Below are 26400 nucleotides of genomic sequence, written 5' to 3'. Positions count from 1 at the left end.
CTGTGTGCGTGTTTCAGTGAGGGAATAACCAAGTGAGTGAGCCCAAGAGCTCCAAAAACTGATTTACTGTAACATTTCCTAGTCTCCCTTTGCTCTGAGCATCAGACTGTGCTGGAGCTGCCTTACCCTGTAGTAATCAGTGCTGTAGACATCTCTTGACATCCCAAAGTCTCCAATCTTCACCAGCAGGTTGGCTCCGACCAAGCAGTTCCTGGTGGCCAGGTCTCTATGGACAAAGTGCTGGGAGGCAAGGTACACCATTCCAGAGGCGATCTGGCTAGCGATGTGGAGCATCTGAGATAGCCCTAGCTCCCCTTTGGCTTGTCGCGGCTGCCCATCCACGAGGATCATAGCATCTGGGCCATGTGCCCTATAGGGAGGAAGAAGCAAAAAGCATAGAGTTGGGTCTCAAAAGTGAGCAGGAGACAGGAATCCCACACTGTCGCTGTTCCTGCTGGGGTGGGGACTAGCTCCCAGCTGCACTGTGAGGATGTACACACAGCTCCAGTGGAAAGAAAAAAAGAAAAGCTTAAGAGAGCAGGAGGTTGGGGGAACATTCGGGGTGTGAGTGGGTACCATATATCCTTATCCTATCCTTACTCTGCTGCAAACAACTTCTTACAGCTACAGGTAGAGACAGACTGCCAAGACAGAGGGAACATTGGCTTGATGCAACTTGGACATTCTTCTCTGGCAAGACCTATGCAAAACTAATGAGGCTCCAGATATTTACATTTGCTCCAGTTAATTCTTACACCTTGGAAACCTTCCCAAAGGAAGAGATATCACCCCCTTTTCCTCCACAGCCATCATACTCTTGCTACTTAGTATCTTTATTAGTTCCAACCAACCTCCTCTATTTCCTCCAAACACTGTATGACCAACCAGCCACCCCCTGATTGATATCAATACAGCCAGAGATCATAGAAAAGGTTTCAGAGGAACACCAGCAGCTTCATGGCTGGAGAATACCTTTTGTACCATAAGCTATCCCAGATGTAACACAGGTACCGTGAACTGTGAAGGCACGAGCACAGGTGCAAAGGTTAGACCTGGATGTCAGCAGATGCAGAGAACATCCTGAGCAACAAAAGGAAATAGTTTGCTGAACCAAGTGCATTGTAAATGCAGGACTTAAGGTCAGTCCCATTCCTGTCCTGTCCCCTTTTTAGTACCCTTCCTGGCTGTGTACCCAGCCTGTCTTTGCCGTACTCCCTCTGTGATGTCTCTTCCCCTGGTAGAGCTCACCCTGTGGTAGCCTGTGTGAAGGTGGAATAACAAAAGCCCTCATATTTAGGGAAAAGCAAGAGATTTTGCTGTGACCTTCCTCCTTGTGACTAAGACTGCAGCACAGTATTTCCTTTGAGGCTTTCATACTGTTCTCTTTGAAACGATTCTTGGCATTTCACCCCTGTCATCAGCAATAACCCCAGAGAGAGGCAGCAAATTGAAACTGCACATACAGAGATTTCCCTCCTTCTTGACATGGGACCGAACAGTGCACAGCAAGATCCAAACTGTTTCCCTCCTTCATCTCTGTTCCCTGACTGCTCTGTTGGACTTGAGGATGCCCCAAAGGGATTAGCACCCAGGTGTTTGGGGTTCAACTGATAGTTTTTCAAATGCCCCCCCTCTTCAGCTACCTCCTGCTGCCCTACCACTGGGAACATGGCTCTGAAGGTCCCTGCTGGTAGAAGGGACAGCTGGAAGAGGAGAGGAACTCCAGAAATGAGCGCTTGGGAGCCAGGAGTGTTTTTTTGTGAGCCATGAGTGGGTGATGCTGCGGTGAATGCGGGATGAGCTGGCTGGGAGCAGCACTGTGGGCAGCAGGGCTGGGGCTGCCGGAGGCATCTTGGACATGGTGGGAGCAGCATCACGCTGGTAGAACTGCTGAGGGCAAGGAGAAGCTGTAGAAGAGTGTATGCAGAAATGACTGCTCGATGTCTTATTTAAACAGCCCACAGATGGGTTTACCCCAGGAAATTACCTGGTGGTGACAACAGACGTTGACAGCAGGTGAAGCTGAGCCAGGACTGAGCAGGGTAGCTAAAAACAGCAAAGCAGGACAAACAATAGCTTCTAAAACTGTGGCGAACAGTTTGTACCAGTCATGCCTTGCAGTTACACCATATTTAGCTGCAGTTGATACCTGTTGTCATCAAAGGTAAACATTCCTAGGTGAGAAATGAAGGATATATTACTATCTCATTACTGCCAGCTTTTCCAAATACAGTAATGGGCTCCAAAGAAATGTGTGTCTGAAAAGAACAGGCGATGTTTAAAAAATAGCCAGCCGACGCCTTTATTTCACTGGCTCTTTGTACATCCTACTATATAGGATACATCTCGGTATGTCCTATATAGTACATACACTTCTTTCCCCCCCCCTTTCTCCATCCTACATGATTATAGTCCAGAAGAACGAAGTATCAACACATTTATGAGATTAACAGGAAGGATATTATTACATTTAGTTGTGTCAAGAAGCCTACAGAGAATATGAGAAGGACCTGCCCATCTTTTCTTGGGGGAAGGGGTTTATTCGGTTTTATAGAGAGGCTATAAAATTGGGTGGATCTCCTGTTAAAGAACTCTTGGGGTTTTTTTCCATTATGGAGTCATGGAGGCTTTTGTCAATGTGGGGAAGAAAATCACCCCTCTGGCTTCCTCTGCTGACATTCCTCTTTCTGTCCCAAGACAGTCTGACTGTGGGGCTGCTTCACTGGAAGGGCTGACACAGAAACATCAGAACTTTGCAACTTTTCTAACAACATCTATTGCCTGTCTGAGTTAACAGCAAATGACAACAACTTACTATAGACTGCAAAGATGGTCTGTAATGGCAATGTTCAAATATCCCTACTTCAAACCTGCTACTGTCACAGACAGAAAACAAACACTAAAAAGCCAGTGATGGAAGGAAAAGGAGGAAGCAATGAACATAGGTGGTGAGCAGAGGGAGAAGGCAGTTGCTGCAGACTCCCGAGCAGCGGGTCTGTGTGCCAAGGAGCACCCAGCCTTGCCACACACACAACCTACAGGCAGCCTTCAGCCCCTGTGTGCACCAGCCCTAGGGACACCACGCTCCCTGGAGAGCATGCCCCTGTTTCTCCACGGCAGGATCTCTTCACTATCCCGTTTCTATTAGCGCGGACACCATGATTGCAGACTCCCCCGGTGCAGACAGCAGAGTAAGTTGTTGCACCACTAGCAATGATCTTACACGCCAGGGCCCTGGAAGGCATGTGGAGCCATCCCAATACATGCCACCTCTAATCCAGCTGGTAGGTCTTGATCCTAGTGCTTCCCCTTGCCACACCAGTTCATTTTACAAACCAGTAAAATTCCCTTCTCTGGGAAGCACACAAAGATCTAACAACACTTAGGGGGATTTATTTATTGTGCTTTTCTCAAGGAAACTGGGTCTAAAGCAAACCTCTTCTGTTTTACCACTTCTCCGATTTCTGCAGTTACAATTGGGAAAAGTCCGTCTGAGTGTCTCCTACAGACTCCCAGTGTCCCTGGCCTCCAGAGCCTGCGAGCTCCCCTCTCCTGCTGTGGGCTGGTGAACCATGCCACAATAAAAGCTGCTTGCTGAAGGATGCCAGGCACTCCTGCACCACCAACCCTCTCTGGCCCCCTGGCAGCCCCTGTCCCCCAGAGTTTCCCACGAGCAGATATCTGACCTGACAAACAAAGCCCAAGGCTTTTTTTTATACGCTCTCTTAGGCGTTTTGAGTACCCGTTTGCTGGCTATATGCACCCTTGTCCCAAAAGCCAGCTTCCTTTGGGACACAAAGGGATTTCACCGCCTATCACACACCAACATGCAGAGAAGGGAGCTCATAGCTGCATGCAAAGGAGAAGCTGGCAGCTAAATGCAGCTGGAAGATGAGAGGCTGCAATCCCAGGGACCACACATCTGGAAAATATCTTTTCCGTCATAACGGCCAAAGATAATACAACAAGGATCTTTCTTCTCCAGTGACACCAGGACAGGCTCTGGGAGGCCAGACTGTTTCTCAGATAAGTCCCAAGGCAGTGTTGGGACATGGGGGTGAGGGGGTCCATGGCTCCAGCATGATATCAGCCTTAGGAGCACACTGTTGCGTGAAACAATTCCACAAGGCATTGGCAGTGGGCACAAGAGATCTCTCTGAGACAGCAAGACAGCGTGGTTTGGACGGTGAACTAGAGCAGTGAAGGAGGCTATGCCTCAGCTGTAATGTCTATCTCCTCCAAGGAGAAGAAAGTTGCTGATTCTGCCAGGAAAAAAGATGGGTCAATTTTCTGCTTTTCTTTGTGAAGCACTTCAGGAACACAGCTTCTCACGCTCCAGTCACGAGGCCAAGGCTCTGTCCTTAATGCTGCATCTCCAGCCTGCACTAAACACCATTTCAGGCCAATGCACGGCTTTCGTGCCTGTAGGCAGAGCTTAATCCACTGCTGCTAGGGGGGCACTGAGTCCCTGCAAGACAGCGTGCCAGGAGAGAGGCTCTTAGAGTAAGCAAGGTTGCTCCCCCTTGAATGTGGGTCTGAGGAGCTCTGCAAAGCTAGCATAGCATCAGCCTTCACTTGTCCTACCTTGCCAAGGGTGACAACTACCCAGAGCCTGAGACAGGGTCTGAGCTATAAAATCGTATTCAATCTACCTACAACTATGACAAAATAAGGAGGGAAACCAGTGCAGGGATGTTCCCAGCCCAGCCACTGCCCTGCGAATGCCCCACGGGAGCTGCAGGCAGGCTGGCACTGCTTGGCAGAGGAAAGAAGAAACCTCTGGAGTTCTTCCCCATAGCTCTTGTGGTAGAGCTGATCGCTCAGAAATAAAGACCTCAGGGAAGGACCTGTATTACCTGGTCAGAAACAGACTGTGATGGTGGGAAAAAAATCGAGTGTATCCCAACGCCAGGTCTAGACCTGCTGTGCTCAAGCGTCTTGTTCCTGCTGCAAACTTGTTCACACTTAGCAGTCAAAACAGGAAAATACCAAGGGTCCAATTTTCTAAATACTGGGAAATAAAACTACTAATTATTTCAAGAGGTAAGTACCACTCCACTTGCACGCATGTTTCGGAGCGTAATTTCTGTATCGTGGGAGAACAGCACCACAAACATCCTCCCACGGTTGCTCCCTGCCCCTCAGCGCTGGCGGATTCAGGGCACACAAATGATCTGTGTCGCACTGATGAAATGGCTGAGTGATGATTGGGGAGGGGGGAGACACTCCGGCAATTTGCATCTCTCTAGAGGCAGGGAAGGCAATTACAGCACTTTGTCAGGCCTCGCCTGGCTTCTTGAGTAGCGTGGTGCCACAGGTTAGGCTATTCTGTATCTCAGTCAGAAACTCTGTCTGATGAGGCTTAGGGAGCAAGGACCAGGGATGGACTCCGCAGGCACCACCCGAGACCCTTCCAATGTTTCTCAGGTCTTTTCTGAATATAGGAATGAGAACTAGAGATCAGTAAATGCCCAGAATACCAATTATACCAAGGGCTCCAGCAAATTTCTCAGAAGAGTACTTTGATTCCTGTGCTGTTGAACCAGGCACTGGGTGACATGGGGAGTGGTGACAAGCGGCCTTCCTGCTTCAGCAGGGCATGGCTTTGCTGGGTGTATGGGACTTGGAGCTGCTGACAGCCATGGCTTCATGTCCTTCTACCCACCCAGGGCAAGGAGGGATTGCAGTCACCCTTCCTGCAGCTTCAGACTTGCTGGAGTGGGAGAAGTCTGGTTTCGATAGCTCACAGGGACTGTCCCTGGGACTATCTAAGAGGAAATGCTGGGACAGGGCTAATAAAGCACCAAATCTGGTGAGGACCATCATCTCCTAGCAGCTGTCCTTGGAACAGCTGGCCATCATTACTCAGCTCACCAGCATCCATGCAGTAATGGTGTCGCCGGTGCACCGCAAGTGCACCATATATAACAAGCCACATGCATAACAAGCCACACTGAGGCTGCAGAGCAGCTGTACAGTATCTCCTGTGCCCTCCTTCGCACATACCTCAGGAATTTGTTCAGGTCACCATGCTTCATGTACTCAAAGACCATGATGAGCGGGTCACCATCACCACACACGCCATAAAACTTGACGATGTGCTCATGCTGCAGGTTGGTGAGCAGCTCTGCCTCCCTCTGGAAATCCTTGCGGGCTGCCAAGGTGGGGTCCTTCAGCGCCTGAAAGAAGGGACACATACGGACAGGGTGGGCTCAGGTCAGGGCAAAGCAGGAACAAATAGGCCACAGCATTGCAGAAGAACCGGTGAGGAAAAGAGGGGAGACAAACCACTGCCACCACTTGCACCAGTTGCACTGGGAAGGCTGGTGGTAGGTGCTGGTGGCACCACCTCAGCGTTTCGTTCGTGTTGTTACCAGCCCAGCAGATTCCCCAACTCATTTCCAAGGCAGCAGCAAACATGCCTCAGAGGGTAATAGCTTCCAATTATTCCCAGCTTGGGCAGGATTTGTACTGGTGACCTAGGGGTGAATGGCTTCATATCTTATTATTATTAAATTCCTGAGCCAGCCAGTCCTTGCTATCTGTCTTTTATTTTGAAATAGCTGACTACACTGCCTTTATTCAGAAGATGGATTTGCCTGGCTGTGCAGTTATTGTGTGGATTTTTCAAACTGCCTCTGAAGAAGGACACTGTCAAGTCTTTTCTCATAATTTTTAAAATCATGTTTTTATTCCCTGCTGTTTATAACAGCTCCCCTGGCAGACTGATGCTGAAATCGGTATCCTTACTGAGAATATCTCATCTTCCACATTTGAGCACACCACTTTGCCGTTGCAGGGGAGCTTGCAGGCTCCAGGCTGTGTGGACCGGCCCGACGTCACAGGGTTGCTATGAAGATGTTGCTGTGGGTGCAGCCGGTGACTGGGGAGAGTTCCGCAGGGTTGGACTCTGGCTCGTCCGTGCACTATTGTGCAGTTGCATCGCAGAGCTAGTTTGAGAGCAGCATGTTGTCATCCCAGGGTACCGAGGGATGGCACTTAGTAAAATAGTTGAAGTCCAGAACATTTGATGAGATGGGATGGCCAGGAGAATCAGCACGGTCTTTGAAAACATTTAAGGAAATGAAGAAGCAATTCTGGTTTTGAGTTGCTGCATGTTGGTTTCATTCTCCCCATCCTCCACATGCCGGGACTGTTTAGTACCAGTTCTGGCTTTAACTGTGCAGCCTAACAGGAGTCGAAAAGGATTCAAGACAACTTGTTCCAGTTATGTCCAGATTCAATCTGATGCGCACCGGTTCCCCCTCAGTGGTGGGGGACGCTAGGTGTCTCTCCCCTTACCTACACACAAATACACCTGCCCCTTCTTCCCCATGCCTTCAATCTCCCCGTGAGGACGGGAGAGGTGGCGTCAGCATGTGCAGGCTCCAATTTATGTGCAAAAAGGGACGTTCAGCATCAGAAAGCTGTGCAGAAGGGAAGGGGCCGAGCAGGCTGGTAGCACACCCGCGGCGGGTCCCCGGCACTGCTGGATGCAACGCCAGGCACAGCGCAGCAGGGCATCCTCCAGAGCAGGTGCTTTTCCCCCTCGGAGCAGATCTGCTCTGAGGCTTTCACCCAAGCCTTAGGACACAGACTCATCTCCTTCTTCTGCCCCCAAACTGCCAGTCACATGGCATAATTTTATTTTAATGCTATGTCCTCTGGGATAGCTTGGCTAGAGGTATTTAGATGGATGTTAGCTACACGGTGCAGATGGCAAAGCATCCATCCTTATCTCAGGCACACTATTACTTTTAGTCATTTAATATCTTCATAATGTAGATGCTACCCTATTTTTCCCCCGGAAAAGAATCCCCTCCCCCATCACTCTTTCTCCCTGTTTTTCCTGCATGTAATATTTCAAGCTGCAGCGAGTTTAGGTTTCCTCTCCTTCACACACAATCATTTCTACAAGGTGTTAGGACTGTAAGTTTGTAAATATCACACACACACACACACACAAAATATTAAAAACCTAACATTATTAAGGTTGCAACAGCCAAGCATTTAGAAATGAGGGAAAGGGGAGCTGGAAGTGGTAGAACAAGGAAAGAAAACCAGGACCGGAGGAAGAAAAGGGATACTTCAGCAAAACCACTGAACTGCCTCTCTAGGAAGGTTTGGGGTGCATTGTATCTGTGCCTCCATCACACAATTCCTGCGTGACATCTGGCAAGACACTCGGCATCTGCAGGTTGCAGCTGTTGTCACGAGGTGTCAGTTGTTCCAACATTACCTGGGAAATGCCCTCTCACACGGCATCAGCGCCAGGTCTGCCCAAGCACCACGTGTTTATTGCTGCAGCAGGGTTCAATGTGGGTCTGGTACCTGTTGCCCGTAGGGCTGGAAAGGCAGGTCAGTAACTCCATCCTCCACCTAAGTGGATCCTTTCAGTTTCCCTGCTTCTCCATCTGCCCTCTGCAAAACGGGGATGATGCAACCCCAGCACCTTGCTGGGAGGCTGTGAAAAACAGCACGCTCACATCTCGGGAGCTCTCACACACAGGAGTGATCATCACAATGGAGCAGCCCATAGAGAAATGAAAAATCTGCGTTTAGAGGACATGCCCTGAACAGCAGCTCCTCCAGCATTTCTAGTACTTGACTTTGTAACCTCAACACTCTTTGCTGAACATAGTTTTCATGCATTTCTTAGGATGTTTTTAGAAGCAAGCTGAATAAAACAGGAAGCTTGTCCATGCCATCACATCAAAACTCGGGCTGCAACCTTTAGATCTGCTGAAAATCTGAGTCCCATTTAACCGAGTAACACAGCCACTTTCTTTGGCCCTGGGAGGGAGTCCCTGAGAGCAGAGCAGAGGCAGACTTTGGGCTGCGGACTCAGCTGCCTTCACCAGCGTGTCCTGCTGCTGCCCTGAGCTGCAGAGACTGGGGAGGTAGTTCTCAGCCTCCATAGGGAGCATGAGATCTTCAGGAAATACAGCCAAATCTCAACTTAATATGTAAAGCCTTTACTTTTTTCCTCCCACCCCCCCCCCCCCACCCCCCACCCCACCCACCCCCTGCCTCCCCAAGATTTATAATGTGGCCCAAATTAGAGGGATTTTTGCCCTGCCCCTTTCTCGGAGCTGGCAAGAAGCCAGATTTCAAGGCCCTGCTCCAAAGCTGGATCTGTATGATCTTGCAGGATGAAAGGCACTCTGGAGACATAAGCTCATAGTAGCAATTAACAGAAACAAGTTTGGATGCTGTTTCTGCCTACATGCAAATGAAACTCAGAAGAGACTTGAGAGACAGGATCACATAAGGGATGGCTGACACTGATAGGCAAGTACCAGCCATGTAATCAGGCAATTAATCATATGGGTAGCTGTGCTAGCTCGGCTTTAACCAGTCTCAAGGTGAAAGGTGCAATCCTGCAGTTCATGGCCAGAGCATAAGGGGGCAAATGAGCTAAAAAAAGGCTTGAACTGTCAATGATTAAAACAACTCTCAAGTAACTGGCTGTCTCCAGCATCCTGGAGAGAGTGCTGGAACCTTTCTCCTTGTAAAGCACCAGTTCAAATGTAGATCTTCTTCCAAGAATTTAGGAGGCATCGATTAACTCCCAGGGATTAGACTACGTGTGTCTGCCAACTGGTGCCACTTGAGAGGACAGCCCATTTCTGCACTGAGTGGTGTCCTCTACCCAGAGCCACACTGATGTGGCACAGCTCACGTGAGGACTCTCAAAGGGATGCAAACAGCACAGCACAAGCCAAGCTGATTTTTTGTTGGCTCACAATCACCAAAACAGGAGGAATTTGTGGCTAAGCAAGCAGGAGCTGAGTGCAGCCGAGCTGAGTTGCTTTGCCCATCTTGCAGCAAATTGATCCCAGCAAATTGGTTAGTTGTGCTTAGCTTTTGAGTGCTCATTTTTGCTGAGGCCCTTGTTTCAGCTTCTGCATTTTCCACAAAGGAATAAAATCCAGAAAGAGAAGGGCCCTGGTCCCTCATGGAGGAAAGTGGACTCCACGCTGTGCTGCTGTAGCTGCACGGGAGCTTACAGCTTCCAGACCAGCTTCTCCTCCCTGTCTGTCTCCTGGTTGTGTCAGCAGGAAAAGAGGCTTTGGCATTGGTGAGAATAGACAACCTTGAAGCGAAACACTGAAACTTTGCGTGACTAAGTGGATTTACCACAATCTCCGGCGTCAGATAAATTTCCACCCCTGGCCCCCAGCCCTCCCCTGCTTCCCTTTCCCACGCAGGCTCATCCAGCCTCGCTCCGCCGGCCAGCCCCTGCCCTACTCTCTGGAATTTGCCCTTGGGATTTACCTTCACTGCCACCAGCATTTTGTCGTTGGTGGGGCTGAGGTTGTAACACTCGGCCAAGAACACCTTCCCAAAGGCACCTTCTCCCAGTTCCCTCTTCAAAACGATGTCTCTCCTCTTAATATGCTGGACATCTGTTGGAGGGAGGGGAGGAAGAGGGAGAGAGTTGAGGGAAGAATGAATCAGGGTTAATTCAGGGAATGGAAAACAACTAATTCAATTTTCTAGCAAGCTGCAAAGGATCTGAAATTGCTTTGCAAAAATATCTACAGGGATCTTTTTACCCACCCACGGAATGCAGCCATCTCTGGGATGGAGCTAGTCTCATGCAAAACATCTGGGAGGAAAGTATTTGAGGTTTATCCCGTTCTCACTACAAGCTCGCGGCAAGCTTGTCCTCAGGGAGAGGAACCTTTGGGGCAAAATCTGCTACAAAGACCTGAATCTCTTTGGAATGATCCTGGAAATAATTCATCTCCTGTGAGGCATAGCAAAGGTCACATACTTCCGATGCCAGGCCAGGCAAGATTAGAAGGTCCTGTTGAGTTTTGCATTTCAGTCGGGATCACTCTAAACTGAAACTCAGGCAGATTTTTGAGGCTGAACTTTGGCAAGTCAAAGCATTCCCAAGGCGGGGAGGACCACTGACCCCCATGCACCTTAGGGCACAGGCAGGATCCAGTTGGAATCACCGAGTGCTGCCTCTCGCAAAGCCCTGACCCTGTAGCCATCTCCTACACCACTGTTCCCTCAGAAACAAGGTCATCCCAGGATAAAGTCACTGGCACAACAGACAAACTGAACTCATTAGTTTCAATGATCCTTTCCACTGACATTTAGGATAGCGAGGACTGACAGAGAATAGCAACTGAGGTTTCAGGAAGAAACAAAAGAGCAATAGCTATTAATTTAATAAAGGTACAGAGGCCTATGAAGATTGGCCTGCTCAGCTAAGAGGGTCATTCATAAGGGCTAGATCTGCCCAGGTACTGGGCATCTACAGTAGATGAGCGACTAGCAGGATATCCACAAATGCTGCACCAAGATTAAATGCCACTGGTCACTGGGAGAGCTTAGGGGTCTCCATATTCTCTTTTGGGCACACTAGAGCACAGCTACTTGCTGCCAGATCTCCAAGAACATTTCTGGTGTCACAGCACCCATGCAGCTCCTCTGGCAATACAAAGGGGCTTTTTTTAATGCCCAAAATTAACTGTGGAAGCAGCCAGAGATGCACAGCCACCATAGCATTTTTGGGAGGCACAGTGCCCAAAACTTCATCTAAACTGCCCTTCACTAGAGTTTACTGTCTCCCTTGAGAACTGTGGTAGCACAGACCACCCCCAGCTTCAACCTGATGGTCATGGCAGGGCAGTGAGAGCTACACACTCTTCTCCAGTGCTTGGTGAGCAAAAGCTGATGCATCAGAAGTCTCTTCAAGAGGCATTAGATGGGACAGTGCCCTCTTTCCACTCCTATTCTGGGGCAATTATAACTTGGCCTTGCATCTGTTTGCTCACAAACTGGACAGCCTTTGAGTCTTGCCCATCTCTTCCATGTGCCTCAGGAGCTGTACAGGTATGCACCCCTTAGCTCAGACTCATTTCCCTTGGGGCACTGCAGATGGAGTGCTGGACAGAGTGATGGAGTACAGGTGGACGGACTAACACCAGGTTCCCAGCTGGCTGCAGGAAAGCATCACTGACAGCAATCGCAGCCTGCCACCAGCTCCTGCCACCCAGGTGCCTGAGTAGGCACCTGTATGGACCCAAGGGAGCGTATGCTCCACAGCAACATAGGTACCACTTAATGCATCAAAAAGCCAATGGATTGGAAGGCTATCATACAATTAAGCTTTTTAATCAGCAGCTCACAGGCAGGTTTCAGAAGCTGCCATCTCTGGCCCTTTTGCTTGTTTGGGAAGATGGATGCTGCGAGATTGCATAAGCAATGGGCCTTGTAATGAGTGATGCCTCTACAGAGAATTCCTGTTGACCTTTTCATTAATTGTTCAATAGACTGAAAACTGTTAGTTACCGATATTAATATTAGTAACATTAAGGCACAGGATGGTAGGCACGTCCAAAATTACTTTGGTTTAAAATCTGCAGTGACAGCCAGGGAGAACAAATCACATGCAGACTTTGTCTTCTCTACCTGGTTTAGTTGAGTGTTTAAGGAGTACCTTGAGAAATCTGAAACATTACGTGTTGAAATGTTAAGTGATGCACTTGGGTGAGGAAAGTCCTAATCTAAGAAAAGCTCAAATGGCACCAATTTACTTAATAGAGTAGAGGAAAAGGGTTTTTTCCTCTTTCTCTTGGCAAGCACTTCTGTAGCACTCATCACTACAGTACCTAGGATTTACTGTATTGACAAACCATGTATTTGCATTCTTGGTCTCCTGAACAGCAGCAGTCGAGAAAGCTGTGGGGAAATGATCTAGTATTAAATGGAGCCCAAGGACACTTTAAAAAAACTCAGAATCCCAACAGAAATGTAAGCTGATTGCTCCATTTGGTGTGAGACAAAGTTAAAAAAGAAATGAGCTCAGAATAACCAGCAATACTGTTTGACATTATTTACGCTTCTGGTGAGTTAAGAGGTAACACTCTTACGAGAACTGAAGCAAACCTCTCTTTCTGAACTCCCCAGGCTCTTGCCCAAAATTTTCAGCTCACAATTTTTCCTCCCAACATCTTAATAACTGGTCAGACGTTTCTGAGAGCTGGCATCCAGACTGTGTAATTATGTCTACATTATTAAAGTAATATCCCATCTGTCTTCAAGACCAGATTTTGCAGCAAGTTGTTAGGGTCACCTGAGAAGCTTCAGGGAAAATTTATATGAAGAACTAAAGGAGACACTGTAGCAGACAGAGTTGAACCGAGGGAGGAGCAATCCTTTTGAGGTAGTGGACTCACATAGCACTGCTGGATTTAAAGTAAACATGGATGTTTATAAAAAGAAAAGGTTCATGAAGTTAAGCAGTTTGACAGCAACTGGACAATCTTACTGTAGAGTCAGAAAAGTACTTTTGCTGATCACAATTTCTCTCAACCTCGAATGGCCATAAATTTTGCTTCACAGTATTTTAGGCACAAATGGAATAATAAGTGAGTTATAATAAATTGCTTTTTCACATGCTATAGGCCTAAAATACTGAAGTTTACGTCAAGTTCTTCCATTCACAGTGAGATCAGCACTATGATTAATTCTACATTCCTATTAAATATGGGTTTTAAACATAAAGCAATGACAAACCGCCACGGCACTGTGCGGATGGCTGTGTTATTGTGCTAACCTTGCATCTCTTCCCTCATCTGTCCTGGCTGTAACTCATAAGGAAGGCCGAGTAGCCATGAAAGATGCTGCGCTGCAAGGGCACTTGGGAGGTTCATCTGCATAAATCTGTTTACCTCCTCCTGGAGAAAGCTGAGCCCTGTCTGATAAACAGCTGGTGTTTATTTGTTTTAGGCAGGCGGTGGTGTGCTAATCTGTCTCGGCTGTGTTGCAGTCAGCCCTGCCGACAAGGTGTATGCAAAATGTCTTCCCATAAGGACCACACTTTTTTTTTTTTTTTTCCCCCTCCTCCCTGTACCATTAACTTATAAAAACAAGCCAACAAGATAATTCAAAAGAAGAACCCATGCAGGAGCCACAGCAAGACCTGACAAGAAAATAACCAGACTTGACTGCATGATGGGAACTCGTTCAAGGCCACGCTGTATCTACGGGAAGGATGTGAACACACAACACTGAAGTAATTCCAGTTTTCAATTAAGCATCTTGCACCCTCATTTGGGGATTACTATATTGCTGCATGATGCAGAAGGAGAGTTGGGCAGATCCCCCACCTTCCTTCCTGTCCATCAAGGTTTAACACATGGAGAACATGTTTCAAGCTCTTGCTTTCACTGCTGTTCTGAACAACACATGAACCACATCAGAAAACACCTGACCTGCAGCTGGCTGGAAATGGCCCGGGACTTCAGTTCAACGATGGCAGCACGTGGATAAGCTAGAGCATTAACCAGAGGGTAGGCTGGGACACTGCACTCACCTTTACAAATCGTCTCCAGAGCAGAAAGCTTTCCTTTTCTCTAGAAGAGCCAAGGCAGAGGGATTGTAGCTCTGGATCCGCAATGGGATCTTAACTAACCTCCTCTGAACATTTTGCATGATGGCTGACTGTATCTGTGCTTAAAGTGCACGTAGAAAAGTGGCTGTCTACAAACGGCAACTTCTTCCTCCCCATGTTCACTCCCATGTGTCCCTTAGTCTTGTCTGCTCCTCTCCTTGACACAAACATATTCTGGTTTGCTAACCTTGCGAACTCAGCACAGCTATCGGATACAGGGGAAGTAGAATAGGGAACAAGATTAATTCTGCTTTTCTCGTACATCAATCTACCATGTCCTGATGGGTCACTTCTGCACTGGCCCACGGGACAGAGCCTGGAAAAGCCACAACTGTTTTTTCTTAAATCACTGATTCAATGACTCTTCACCCATCTTTTACACTCATCTTGCAGAATCTCTCTTGCTTGTGACAAGGTCAAGGCAAAAAAAGAACCTCGCTCAACTGCCAAATCCCAAGTAGAGCATATAGGGGTGCTAACAGACTGTGTGCAATGAAAACATCCTTTTTCTAATAACCACCACATTTCCATCACATGAGCAGAAATCAGGAAGCTGCATGGGTACATCTCATGAATCTAATTTTCCAATTATTATCTCATTTCCAAATCAGTCCTTGGGGGTCAGATGAAGAAGAGGTGGGTTCAGTGACACTGCAGATTCTGCATTGCAGATTCCCATCACAGCCAGCATCCTAAAAAACATGGTTTGATAATACTTTTGAAATCTGGATGCACATGATTGAGTTTGGACACAGATGACTACAGTGGGAGGTAAATGGACAAATCAAACTCCAAACAGAGTAAACCGTCAGCAGCGCCAGTACTTAAGTTATAGCAAAATGCAAAACTACTTCTTAAGCGAAACCATTTACACCAGGTCTGAAATTAATTCTTCACATCTCCTTCTTTCCAACTCCCGAGCAGCGGTCTGTCTGATTGCTGTATTTCTAGTGGGTTTCCTGCCCTAAGACTCTTAATTCACAAACAACATGTAGCTCACTGGGGAAACAGCACAATTTTAGAAATTTCTCCATTTACTTTTGCCATCCTCTTTATCGGCAGCTTTCTCTTCTAGCCTAGAAAAGACCAATATCAATTTTCTGTCAGTTTTCTTCTTTTCTTCCACACACGTGGCCCTGTTTTCCCTAGCGGGAGGTTCCTTCCTGCACCTCTCCATCACCAGCTCCTCCCTCCCTTAGCTTTGTCACATCATCGCATTTCTTCTCTCTTTTTCTTTTCTATTTCTTACCTTTCTTGTTGCTCAATCCCTGTTTTAAAAATGACTTATTTTAGATGTGTTTCTAGGGTATCCTGATTTGAGTCTGATCCTGGGCTCTTTGTGATAATGGCCTTGATTTTCATAAGCTTCTAAAGCCTCATTTGCATCAACAGCACTATATAAATGATAACAACAATGACATTTTTCAGTAGTGGCTGAGTCATTTGCTGTAACAACTAATCTATGCCAAAGAATTGTCTCTTCTCTATATACATAAGCTGTCCACAAAAAGGTAGCAAAGTTCTCAGTTAGTCAATATGATTCATTCACTTCTTTCTTGACTCACTGCTAAAATAATTCTTAAGAAGAAACCCTGCATAGCTTCCCTGCTCCATGACAATTAAAATCAAATAAACAAAGCTTACAATTTACACTGGAAATCTTGTCATTTAGACATGTAACTACCAAACACAGTGCTGTTCATGTCAGGCAGTCAATTGCAACTTGGATGTCAACCAAACGTATCGATGAGTTACCCAATGTACCTGATCAGAGAAAAGTGTGCAGATCAGGTAGGACCAGATCAAAAAGCTTTGCTACTGGAGGGCTGATAAGTCATTCTCTCACAGACTTGTCTCATATTGAGAGAAGATAATGCATAGGCTAGCTGCACAGAGTCTAAGTCTCCCTCCTGGCCTGGTGCAAATCCATCAAAGTCAATGAAGGATATTGATTTCAATCATGGACTGCTGAGAAGCACACATAAACAAAGGGAGAATCAGTCCCACATCATTTTAAAAAATGAAGACACAAACACGCTGTTTCTTATCTCCATGTGGACTCCGAGTCGGTAGCCCTCCACTTTGTATGGCTTCTCTCCCACCTCTGACATGAGCCGCCTCCGGGAAAAGGCATGGATACACACTTTGGCAGCTCGGCACTGTGCCCAGCTGCTGGTTCTTTGCCAAGTTCCTCAGTTAAGGCACCCTTCAAGGACTCAGATTCAAAAAAGTCATGATTATAAGCACCAAGAAGTTCTGACAGTCCTTTCAAAAAAGGCCCCAAATCATGGAGGTTTGTGTAAAGCATATCTGAATCTCTGGGAATGTGGTGGAGCAGGCACAGTCCTTGGATGAGCCACCCGGGCTCCAACACGTGAGTGCACCAAGGTCCTTCCCACCCTTTCTCTGCAGGCCCTGTGGACAAGACTACCTTGCTCAGACCTTTCTCTTCACTTTGGGGCCGTATTTCAGTCTCACTAATTCTGTATGACAGCTCTCATAGCCATTTGTTTGTGTCCGCACAGCAAAAATATAGAGAGACTTTCTCACATCTTCCATCCATCTCTCCTTTGGCCTTGACGGAAACAACCTGAAATGCAAACGATACTCTCTCCCTTTTACTGTGTTACCTCTCTCTTTGCATCCCTTCTGAGGCTTTTCAATCTGCAACAAACCAATATATGTCATTGGCTTCACAGCCTCTGTTCAGACTTCTTCCCACCTCTTGTACCTTACCAAGATGCTGGCAACTCGCTTCCAGGCAGCCCCTGGTGCCTGACTGTATATTACATTATCAAACAGTCATGATCATACTCCTTCATAAAGACCTTAAAAGACAACTATTTTGTGTTTTTGCAGTTCTTTGCGTTTTCCTACCATCCCTTTCATTCCTTGGGAGCAGGCATGAGTGCAGCTCCCAGATGTGAAGGAGGCATTATTGCCCAGTTGACCCAGCAGACCTGGAGCTAACGCACTACATGCTGCTAAATGGACCTTGGTAAAAAATAGCAGGACTTGGCTTATTTGGCTGGACAATCTGGGCTAAAAAAAAATTATCCAAGAATACCAGTCTGCACCAGGAGCTGACATTCAGTGTAATCAAGCTCAAGAAAACAGGAAAACAGAAAAGCAACCTCTGCAAGCCAGATCTCCAATGCTTTGAAAATACCTTACAACCACCACTTCCAGGCATACATCTAGCAATCAGGACATCATCAGCTCCTCTGGTTTTTGTTGTTGCAATAGCAGGGGGGGAGAAAGCTCTGACCCAAAGGCTGCCTTTCAGTTGTCAGCTAGCTCCAGCCAGCCTCTGTTCGAGCGAGAGCCACGTTTCTGCCAAACAACCCTCAAACTCCACAGAGTGCTTTGATTAGCAGCATGGAGCGACGGGATTAGCACCCGCTGAGCCGCCGTAAACTTGAGCTGCTGCATCTCCACTGCAGCACCAGCTCTGATATCAGCCACACAGCAATCACCAACAACGACACGTACAGTGCTCTCGGAGCTAAAGGGAAGTGTAAAGGGAGTGCGTGTGTGTGCGTGCGTAAAGGAGCTGACAGAAAGGCAAAGCGCAATCACCCCTTAAACCAACAGCTTGTCAGACGCGAGCCCAGAGCTTGCCGCACTCCCCCACCGCACCACACTGAAAGCCATTTGGAAGCAGATGACACACCTGCAAAGTGTAAACCCAAACCAAAGCAAACTCTCATTTTCTTCATGAAAGAATTCTGAAAAACAATAATGTTAGAACATGCTTGGCAACACCCCACAAACACTTTCTAAGCAAAAAACTTCTGTCCCAGCTTAAACTGCCCAATAGTCCTATAAAGACAAAACATGATTTCAAGCTTTTCTGATCCATTTCAGTCCCATAAATCTGAGTGCTAACCGCTTAGCAATTATTTTATGAAAAGAGCAATATAAAGTGTCCCATGGCTACTGGGTGCTGAGGAGTCTCAGCTGGGATGCACAAAACCACGCAGTTCTGCAGAATGAACAGCAACCTGGGGAGATCCCAAAGCAAAGGAGCTACAGCAAGAGGAAGGCTCCTGAGCATCACCTCCAGCAAATGTTCAACAATGATTACAGCCACAAAGAAAGAAAGGCTCCAGAACATGTGGGCCTCGCACAGCAGCAGGCTCTTGCCTTTAAGACAGCATCCACCTCCTCTTTCTGCAGATTTGTGACTTACTGAAATTACTCAAGCAAGACCTCACTGTATCAACAGCACCCTTCGCTCATCCAACAAGGGAAATCCCTTCACCTATGTTGTTGTCAATGGTTAAAATGTCCTTTAGTATGGAGAACTAGAAGACTGCCCCCCAAAAATGTGATGTTTGCAAGGCTCCCTGCAGCTGCTGGGGTCAGGGTTAGGGAGCAGGCAGGCAGCTGCCATTGGGTTCCCAGCTGTGCCCCAACCCAGCGTCTGCCTCTGCCCAACCTCCTTGTGCCCAAGGCACATGTCACGATCCCCTCAGGTTAGGACAGACACCCTGGTCCCCCTTGCTGCTGTCACCTCTACAAAGCCCACGTGCAGGTTTGACCCCATGCCTGCCCATGCCTCTGTATGCACCAACTCCTCCTCAGCTGCCTCCCAGAGGAACGCAAAACACTGCTGATGGGACCAAAACCTTATTAACATTCCAGACAAAAGACGTGAAAACCAACAAATGATTCCCATTATCTCCTGCACCGTCTCAAATAATTCCTGGTTGACACTAGGCTGCAAAGCCAAACCACCTCTCTATCTTCAGCAGTCTGTCTCCTTAGATATCCAGCACCAACCTCACATCCCGAGAGGAGAGTCGGGCTCTGCCTTTCATATACAAAGTTTAACTACACAGCTGGGCTGTTCTGAGGAGGAAGACTAAGCCCACCAGGAGACAGGTAGAGGGGGGACCAGAGTGGGCTGCAGATGTCTTTGCATTGCATGAAATGCCCAAGAGCCCCACGGCAATGTATCATAAAAAGGACCTTACGCAAAGCATCGTCCTCACCAACTCACGAGTACACTCCAGCAGCTCTTGGAAACAGGGTCCAGGATTCTTGGCAGGGTGGGAGGAAAAGGGAAAGGGAGAGGGAAAGGGAGTCTTTCTGGTGGACGGGGTTTTTTTTCCACCAGCCAGGCCCCTAGGTCCCCTGCTGCCAAAGCACTCAGAATAAAACATTAATTCAATACCACACATTTAATTACACATTATTTGAAAGTGAATTTATTTAACAGAGGAAAATAGTCTTCAGAGAGCATCTGCCTCCCTCAGACTCATGCGTCTGCAGGGAGGGGGCTTGGAAAGGAGATAGGAGGAATAATGGTTTGTTTTACATCAGCAGCTACTGCCGTTCAGTTCATCCCTTCAAAAGGGGAGATTTTAAAGAGATAGAGTTGTGTTTTGCAGGAACTTACCGGCTGATTTGATTTTCCAGCTAGTTTTCACTTGATTGGAAAGCGCTGCTGCAGACAGATATCACTTGTCTTTCTTTTTTATTATTTTTCCAAGGGAAGGAAGGGATTACTGGTGGAGGGATGGAGGAGGATTGGCTGCCCCTCAAGGGACCACGCAATAGTCAGATTTCAGGCTTAAGGCTTTAACAACACAGTAATCAGACACTTAGCAGCATCCTATAGCTGAGATGGATAACCACAAGAAAGCTGGAAGCGACCAAGTCTCAGCAGCAGCCTCACAGCTTTGAGACTGTCTCCCAGCAGGAACGCAGAGGCTTACCTTCTGCCCCTGAGGTCCCGGAGCCTCTCGGCTATCACCTCCCCCAGCCTGCGAGTTCACTGCCATGGCCCTGCCTGCTCCAGCGGGCCCAGAAGCCCGGCAGTGCCTGCTTTCAGGCAGCATCGAGCCTCCTATTTCCCCAGTCAAAGCTCCACTGCAAAGAGATGGGGACCAACTCCAGCACCTGGCACAGGCAGCAGCCCCTCCTCGGCTGCGTGTGAATCATGCTGAGCCGCCGCAAGGCCAGAAAAGAGCTGCCGGGTCCTTTGTAGGAAGCAGTTTCCTCTCAGTAAACTCAGCCTGAGCTTTCGCCTTTGCTGTCCTCCGGGTTTTGGCACCCCTGCAATGTCCCAGCAGGAAGATGTCACTCAGGACTGAGTTAATTGGCTCACGCCAGGACATGAGCCTTTCTCCCAACCCTCATCCCTGTGCTGGGTCTTCCTCCCACCGCTTAAGTTGGAAGCAGCACCAAAAAACACTTTCATCTTTGCAACAGCCTTGATTAGGCTGCATCCCCCACCTCGAGTGACAGGCAGACATGAAAGTGCTGCTAGCACCCAGCACTCCCTCCCACAGGTAACAGGAGAGCTCAGCCCAGCTAGTACTTACCCCCACAGCAGCTCCCACGTCCATGTCCCCATGTCCCCTGGTCAATCTATTACCCTTTTTTGGCCTCACCAGCCAGATCCTGCGGGTGCCATCGCGGTCCAAGTAGTCAACCTCAGAGCCATGCTGCAGTTTGGTTGCACACCCAGGCAGATATTGCAGCACTGGGTTCAGGTCACAGTATTAAGCTTTTCCTCGAAGTTTTGAGGATTCAGGAGGTTTTGATGCTACTGTTTCAATGTTGGTCAGTCTCTGGCCTGATCCATGGTTTGAAGGATCTAGCCACAAGTGTATGCTGCTTCTGCCTAGTCCGGCTTTCCTGTCAGCATCTTCCTAATGGCTTCTGATCTTACTGTGCCCCCACCACAAATGCTAAAAAATTCCATATATATTGAATATGTTCTGGGGACTATGTGACTATCAGAAGGATGCTATTAAAGTAAAAGGTATGTTTTGGAAGTGGTTTGAGTGCCAAACTACAGTTGTGGTCCCTAGTGCAGAACCCACTCTGAACAGAGTAAGAACTCAGCCTGACGTTGGGTGCAAAATGAAGTATTTTTAGAAGAAGTGCAGTTCCCTCCAGATGTGAAAGTGTGAAAAGACTTACAGAAAAATCTGTTGTGACAGCATTTCTGGACCATCTCAAAGCAGTAAATTTGGTGAGAGGGCCTGGTCTTCTGCATTTTCCAGCTAGAGCTCCAGGCAGGTTGGAAATGGTTCTGATCACTGCCAGCCTTACCATCATCTCAAACACAAAGGACAATTTTGGACAAAATATAGCATCTTCTGCTTCCCCCCGCACCCCCCTTTCTTTTTTCCCTTCTGTTATTTTTGAGTACCTATGTCTTTTCTCGTCCATGCCCAGTCATTCTCCCACCAGCTTCCTTCGGTGGTCATTAAATGAGTGGCTACTGCAGTCAAAGTCACGGAACAAGAAAATTCCAGAAGTAAGGCCATATGGAGTAAAAACATGAGGTGTTGAAAGACAAATCTCAGGCTCAAGTTATGATTTCATTAGAAAGCCTCTCTCCAATTTGCCCAATTTCCATCCCTCCCTTTCCTTCCCACCTCCTCCAACTCTGTTTCTCACAGGACCAACACAGGAGGTGTACTTATTCTACGGCTTGATGAGGTGTTCCCTCAGACTCATGTTTTCCTAACACCCTGAATGGACCTTGCTCCCTCTTTGTTTCTGCCTGAGGTTTCCTTGGCTTTCTCCCTGCTTGTTCTGTCTGCACAACCCCATCCCTTTTTTCATCTTGCCAACTTCTGCAGAAGGAAACCCCTGCAGGAGGAGTAATCTGAAACAGCTCTGCCTGCTGGGCTCTAAAATTACTGTGGTTTGGGTGACTTCGGCAACTGTTATGAGGTAGCAAATTATGCAGAGAGGAATAAAGAGAAAGATGGATCATACAAAGGAATTAGCTAATCTGATGGGGATAGCAGCTGGTCCTCCTTTAGCTCTCCAGGTCTGTACATAGTTGGAGCTTCCTGGACTGCTTTGGTCTATGTCCGAGTCACAAGTAGGATGCGATGAATATTGGGCTGGTGTTCCTGTGATACATCACACAAAGAGAAGTCCACCTTTCCTCTCAGGTCCCCCTCACTGCTGAAAAATGAGCAGGGTGGTGGCAGGGCAGGTCTAGATGAGAGAAAGGAGCCCATCAGTACTGTGGGCCCATCCTGCAGAAGAGGACCTCTGAAAGGTGCCGGCTTGGCCGTGTGTTGGCTCTGGAGCTTCTGCACAGTGGGATTGGATTCGTTTCACAGACACTGGCCAAGCGGAGGCACTGTCGTCCCAACACCACCTTCCTCTCCTTGGCAGAAAGAGTGCTTTGGGGAGCAAGAAGTGAGCCATACACAGTTCTCCTTGGACAAGCCTTTGGAAATCCCTCAGCACCAGGAGTTCAGGACTATTTAAGGAAACACATACTCTTGGACACTGCCTTTCCTTCCCTGATGGTACTGCTTTATCATACCCCTGCTGTGCCCTGCCTTTATTACGATTATAAATGTGAATCCATCTTGGTTTATTGTCTCTGACACTCCCAGCAAGGAGAGAACATGGGGTAATAAAACACTATATATATGTCCATTTGTCTGTCTGTCATCTTTCAGCAATGTCTCAAGCTGTTATGAGCCAGATGGTTGGGGTGAATTTTCACAGGAAAACATCACAAACTTCACTGCATGCAAGAGGGCGGTAGAAAATCCCACAGTTTTCTCCTGTGGCAAAACATCAGTGTCTGCACCAGGGGAAAAATACCCAGTTAATTCTTCTTAAGGGCCCTGGTGAGACTTGAGAAAACATTCTGCAGCGCTGGTAGCCTCAGAAGACATGATTAATTGCAGATGGTGAAAAGGTGCATGTTCAGCTTTAACTGAACTATGTGTGAGGACCGGATGATTGCTAAGTTGGTATTCAAGACACATTGGGAAGGCAAACTACTAGATCTTCAGCTACAAACCCAAGATTATATATATATAATTTTATATATATATCATATATGGCTTAACAGCTTAAATTTAAATGTGTATACTGAAGTTTTACAGCAAGAACATACTGCCAGTGGAAAGTACCAAAATGAGCAAGATTGCTAAGAAAGGAGGGAAAGGGAAATAATGTTTTGCAGTTAGCTGAGGATGCAAAGGCATAAAAAGGACCTCCCAAAGCTGGCAATCACTATTTGTAGATGAATATATGTGAGTGATGCTGCAGAGCACAGAGTGGGGTATAATGGTGGAAAGATGTCTGATATGCCATTATCTGTTTCTCCTCACTAGCTTAGGACAGGTCTCATTTAATTGGAAAATGTCTTGAACAAGAGTATATAAGTTGCTTTCCTGAACTGTCTTTTATTGGAGAGCCTGCATCAGATACTGGGATGGTAACATGGAAGAATCAGAAGCCAGTTTCCATTAATCTAATCCATCAGCCTGCCTGCAAATCCTGCTCCATTATTGCAATCTGAGCTTGGAAAGTGACCCCAAATTCAGCTTGTATTATAAAGGTCACCTTGATGTCTTTTCTTTATCAATCAGAGTTTAAATCAAGTCCCTTAACCTTTTTCCAGGGCAGAATTTTCAAGCAGGTAATAGGCCAACCTACCCAGATCAATATCTGAGTGCAGATGAGCACCCAAAGTTTAAAACTTCACTCAGACTTCTTGCATTTACACAGCCAGGGCGCAATTCTCCTGTAAACAGAGCTCACATTGAGTCATCTGAGGTTTCCAGACTAGAATCTGGAATTGTAGAGAAAGCAGACAAAATAAAAAAATAATGAAGGAAAAAATAATTACCAGGCTGTTCAAAATCACATCTTCATTTCTGGAAGGAGTTCAATGAAGGAAAAGATTCCTATGGTGTCCAGCCCGCTGCATTTATCCTTTCTTGATAGATAGTGCTGTGTCTCCACGCCATAAATTGCTGTCTCCCCAAGCCATGTCTCCTCCGGCATGGGTATATTCCCAGTGCTGCTCACAGTATTGCAGGACGATCAAAGAGCTCCCCTCTCCCTCTCTCTGCATCTCTCCTCTTGCTTGGGATTCCTCTCTCAAACACACCCCAAATCAGGAGAGGCACTGGGCACATGTGGGACCTTGGCCACAGTCAGCACTGGTGAAAAATCACTCGCATCCATGGTGTCACAGCAGGGATGACTCCGGCTTCTGCTTTCAGCGTCTCCTTGCAGATCGTTAGCAGACATCATGAAAAACACAGATGATTAAGACTGACCTCCAAGACACATCACTTTCAGCCTCTTTCCAACTGGAAACACTTTCAGCAATAACTCCTTTCTGTCTCTTGCTTTTAGGGCAGATTCCTATGTAGGCTTTCATTTTAAATTCTACACCAATGCTTCTACCCCCAGTCATTAATCTCTGATGCTGGTCCTTGTCAAATACTTGCTGAAAATCTCACTGTACTATATCCACTGAATTTCCCTTATATATAGTGGCAGTTAGCTCCTCAGGGAATGCCAGCAGATTACTTTAGTGCGACCTCTCACTACTTCAAGCCACGTAACTTCGGTCTTCACAGAGTGTTGCTTTTCCAGGTGTTCTCCCATAACATCCCTTAAAGTGTAAGAAGATTTCCAAGATTTTCCCAGAGCAAACATTAAACTTCCTGGTCTGTCTCTTGTCCCCATTATGTCCACCACCTTCCAACTCTCATCCATCTGCCCCATTTTAGATGGGCAATTTAAAACGTCAGTGAAGAGCTTGGTGAGTCTTCTGCATGTCTACAGGTGTGTACGTTACAGGACGTCCTCTCCATCTGCAGAGGATGTTTACCTTGTCCCATGCCCTTGAACAGCTGGTCACTGATATGGGGAGATATTTCCCTTCATCTTCTATAAAGTAGGATGTGATTTTAGCAGATGAAAAATATTTAATATTGCTTCTCTCCTCGTATCGCTGATACAAGCTGGCTTTTGTTCTCTGTCATCAGTCTAAGTTCTGCATATATATCACTCTCAAGATAAGCACTTTCTCCTCTCTATCAGCCGTACGAGCTCACTGTTCTCAAAACTCCAAGCACCTCTTTGCTGTGAGGCCAGTTTCTTTGTCACTCGGAGATACTTACATGCAAAAGGACCTTGCTGTCTGAAACACACCCTCAGCATCCTCTATGGCTGCTGCTTTCCATCCCTCTGTTTTCTTCTGCTTTCTTCTTCCTGTCCTCTCCTTTCACTGTGATACTTCAGCATTGCCCCATCACAGTCTATCTCTTGCTTAGCCAGCCTGGCACACATCAGTCCTTTCATTCTGTCTTTTATTGCCTATTTTTACTAGACTGAATGTTTAGGGCAGCCTTCCCAACTGTACCTCTCAGACTTGCATTAAAGCCCAGCCAGCTTTCTTCAACTCATTTTGCATTCCCTGTAAGCCTGCCCGCCGAAAGGCCAGTGGTTTTGTACGGCTGCCCTTTCTGCAGACCCTCCTCAGCACTTCAGCTCTGCAGGGAATATAATCACTGCATCCTAGATGCTCTTCAGTTTCGAGTGTATTTATTACAGCTGCTCAGTTTCCTTTAATCTGTCATTTCGAAAGGCTTCTCCTCCCCCCACGACTGCCTTCTTTTCACTGAACCGTAAGTGCACTGAAGGAGGCTTTTACCTCTGACCCTCACCGCCTGCTCCAGTCCCATCCCTGCACTGACTCATGCTGGGTGCCTTGTGCACTGATTATTGCTCGTTACCCATGTGGCTTAACGAATGCACCCGGCCCTTTACAAACAAGTGCAAATGTTGCAGACAGCACGCTCCCACTGGTGACCCCTCGGGACTAATTGAGGGAGAGAAGACAACACTTTCATGCACAAATTGCCTGTATCATCAGCACCGAGATGGAAATAAACACCGAGAAACTCTCCCAGGCTTGTCTGAGAGAAGGAAACCTTAATGACAGAGAGTGCCCATGTCTGCCAGAGTCTTGTAAAACAATGCACTTCTGGGGGAACAGAACTATGTTTTTATGTAGGGGATGTGTGTCCCCTCGGCGACAAGGTTGAGCGTAAAACCACAAGCATCCCTTCAGAGCTGGGGCTGAAACAGCCAGAGAAACCCCAGTTGATATGAAAGACATCAACATGCCTTCCTATATGTTAAGCTGTGTGGGCATGCACACACCCCGAGGTTTAATTGGTGTA

At 47.2% G+C, this 26400-nt stretch overlaps 1 protein-coding gene across 4 annotated transcripts in view; it reads right to left on the bottom strand.

Annotated features, from left to right (window-relative positions):
• NTRK3 (neurotrophic receptor tyrosine kinase 3) overlaps positions 1–26400 on the bottom strand; it is a 233977-nt gene that overhangs the window by 46329 nt on the left and 161248 nt on the right. For 3 of the 4 annotated variants that reach the window (XR_008823080.1, XM_056346662.1, XM_056346663.1), the window contains exons 13-15: positions 10279–10409; positions 6007–6179; positions 127–370 (exon numbers count right to left, since the gene is read on the bottom strand). Coding sequence is in view for 2 of the 4 variants with exons in the window: in XM_056346662.1 (XP_056202637.1) it covers positions 127–370; positions 6007–6179; positions 10279–10409 (548 nt within the window). In the remaining 2 variants the exon portion in view is untranslated. The remainder of the gene's footprint in view (positions 1–126; positions 371–6006; positions 6180–10278; positions 10410–26400) is intronic. The other variant, XR_008823081.1, reaches the window with a different exon arrangement.

Source organism: Falco biarmicus, chromosome 7 (genome assembly GCF_023638135.1).
Source record: "Falco biarmicus isolate bFalBia1 chromosome 7, bFalBia1.pri, whole genome shotgun sequence".
Taxonomy (NCBI): domain Eukaryota; kingdom Metazoa; phylum Chordata; class Aves; order Falconiformes; family Falconidae; genus Falco; species Falco biarmicus.
Note: the sequence above shows the minus strand (reverse complement) of the source record. Positions and strands in the feature narration are given on the sequence as shown.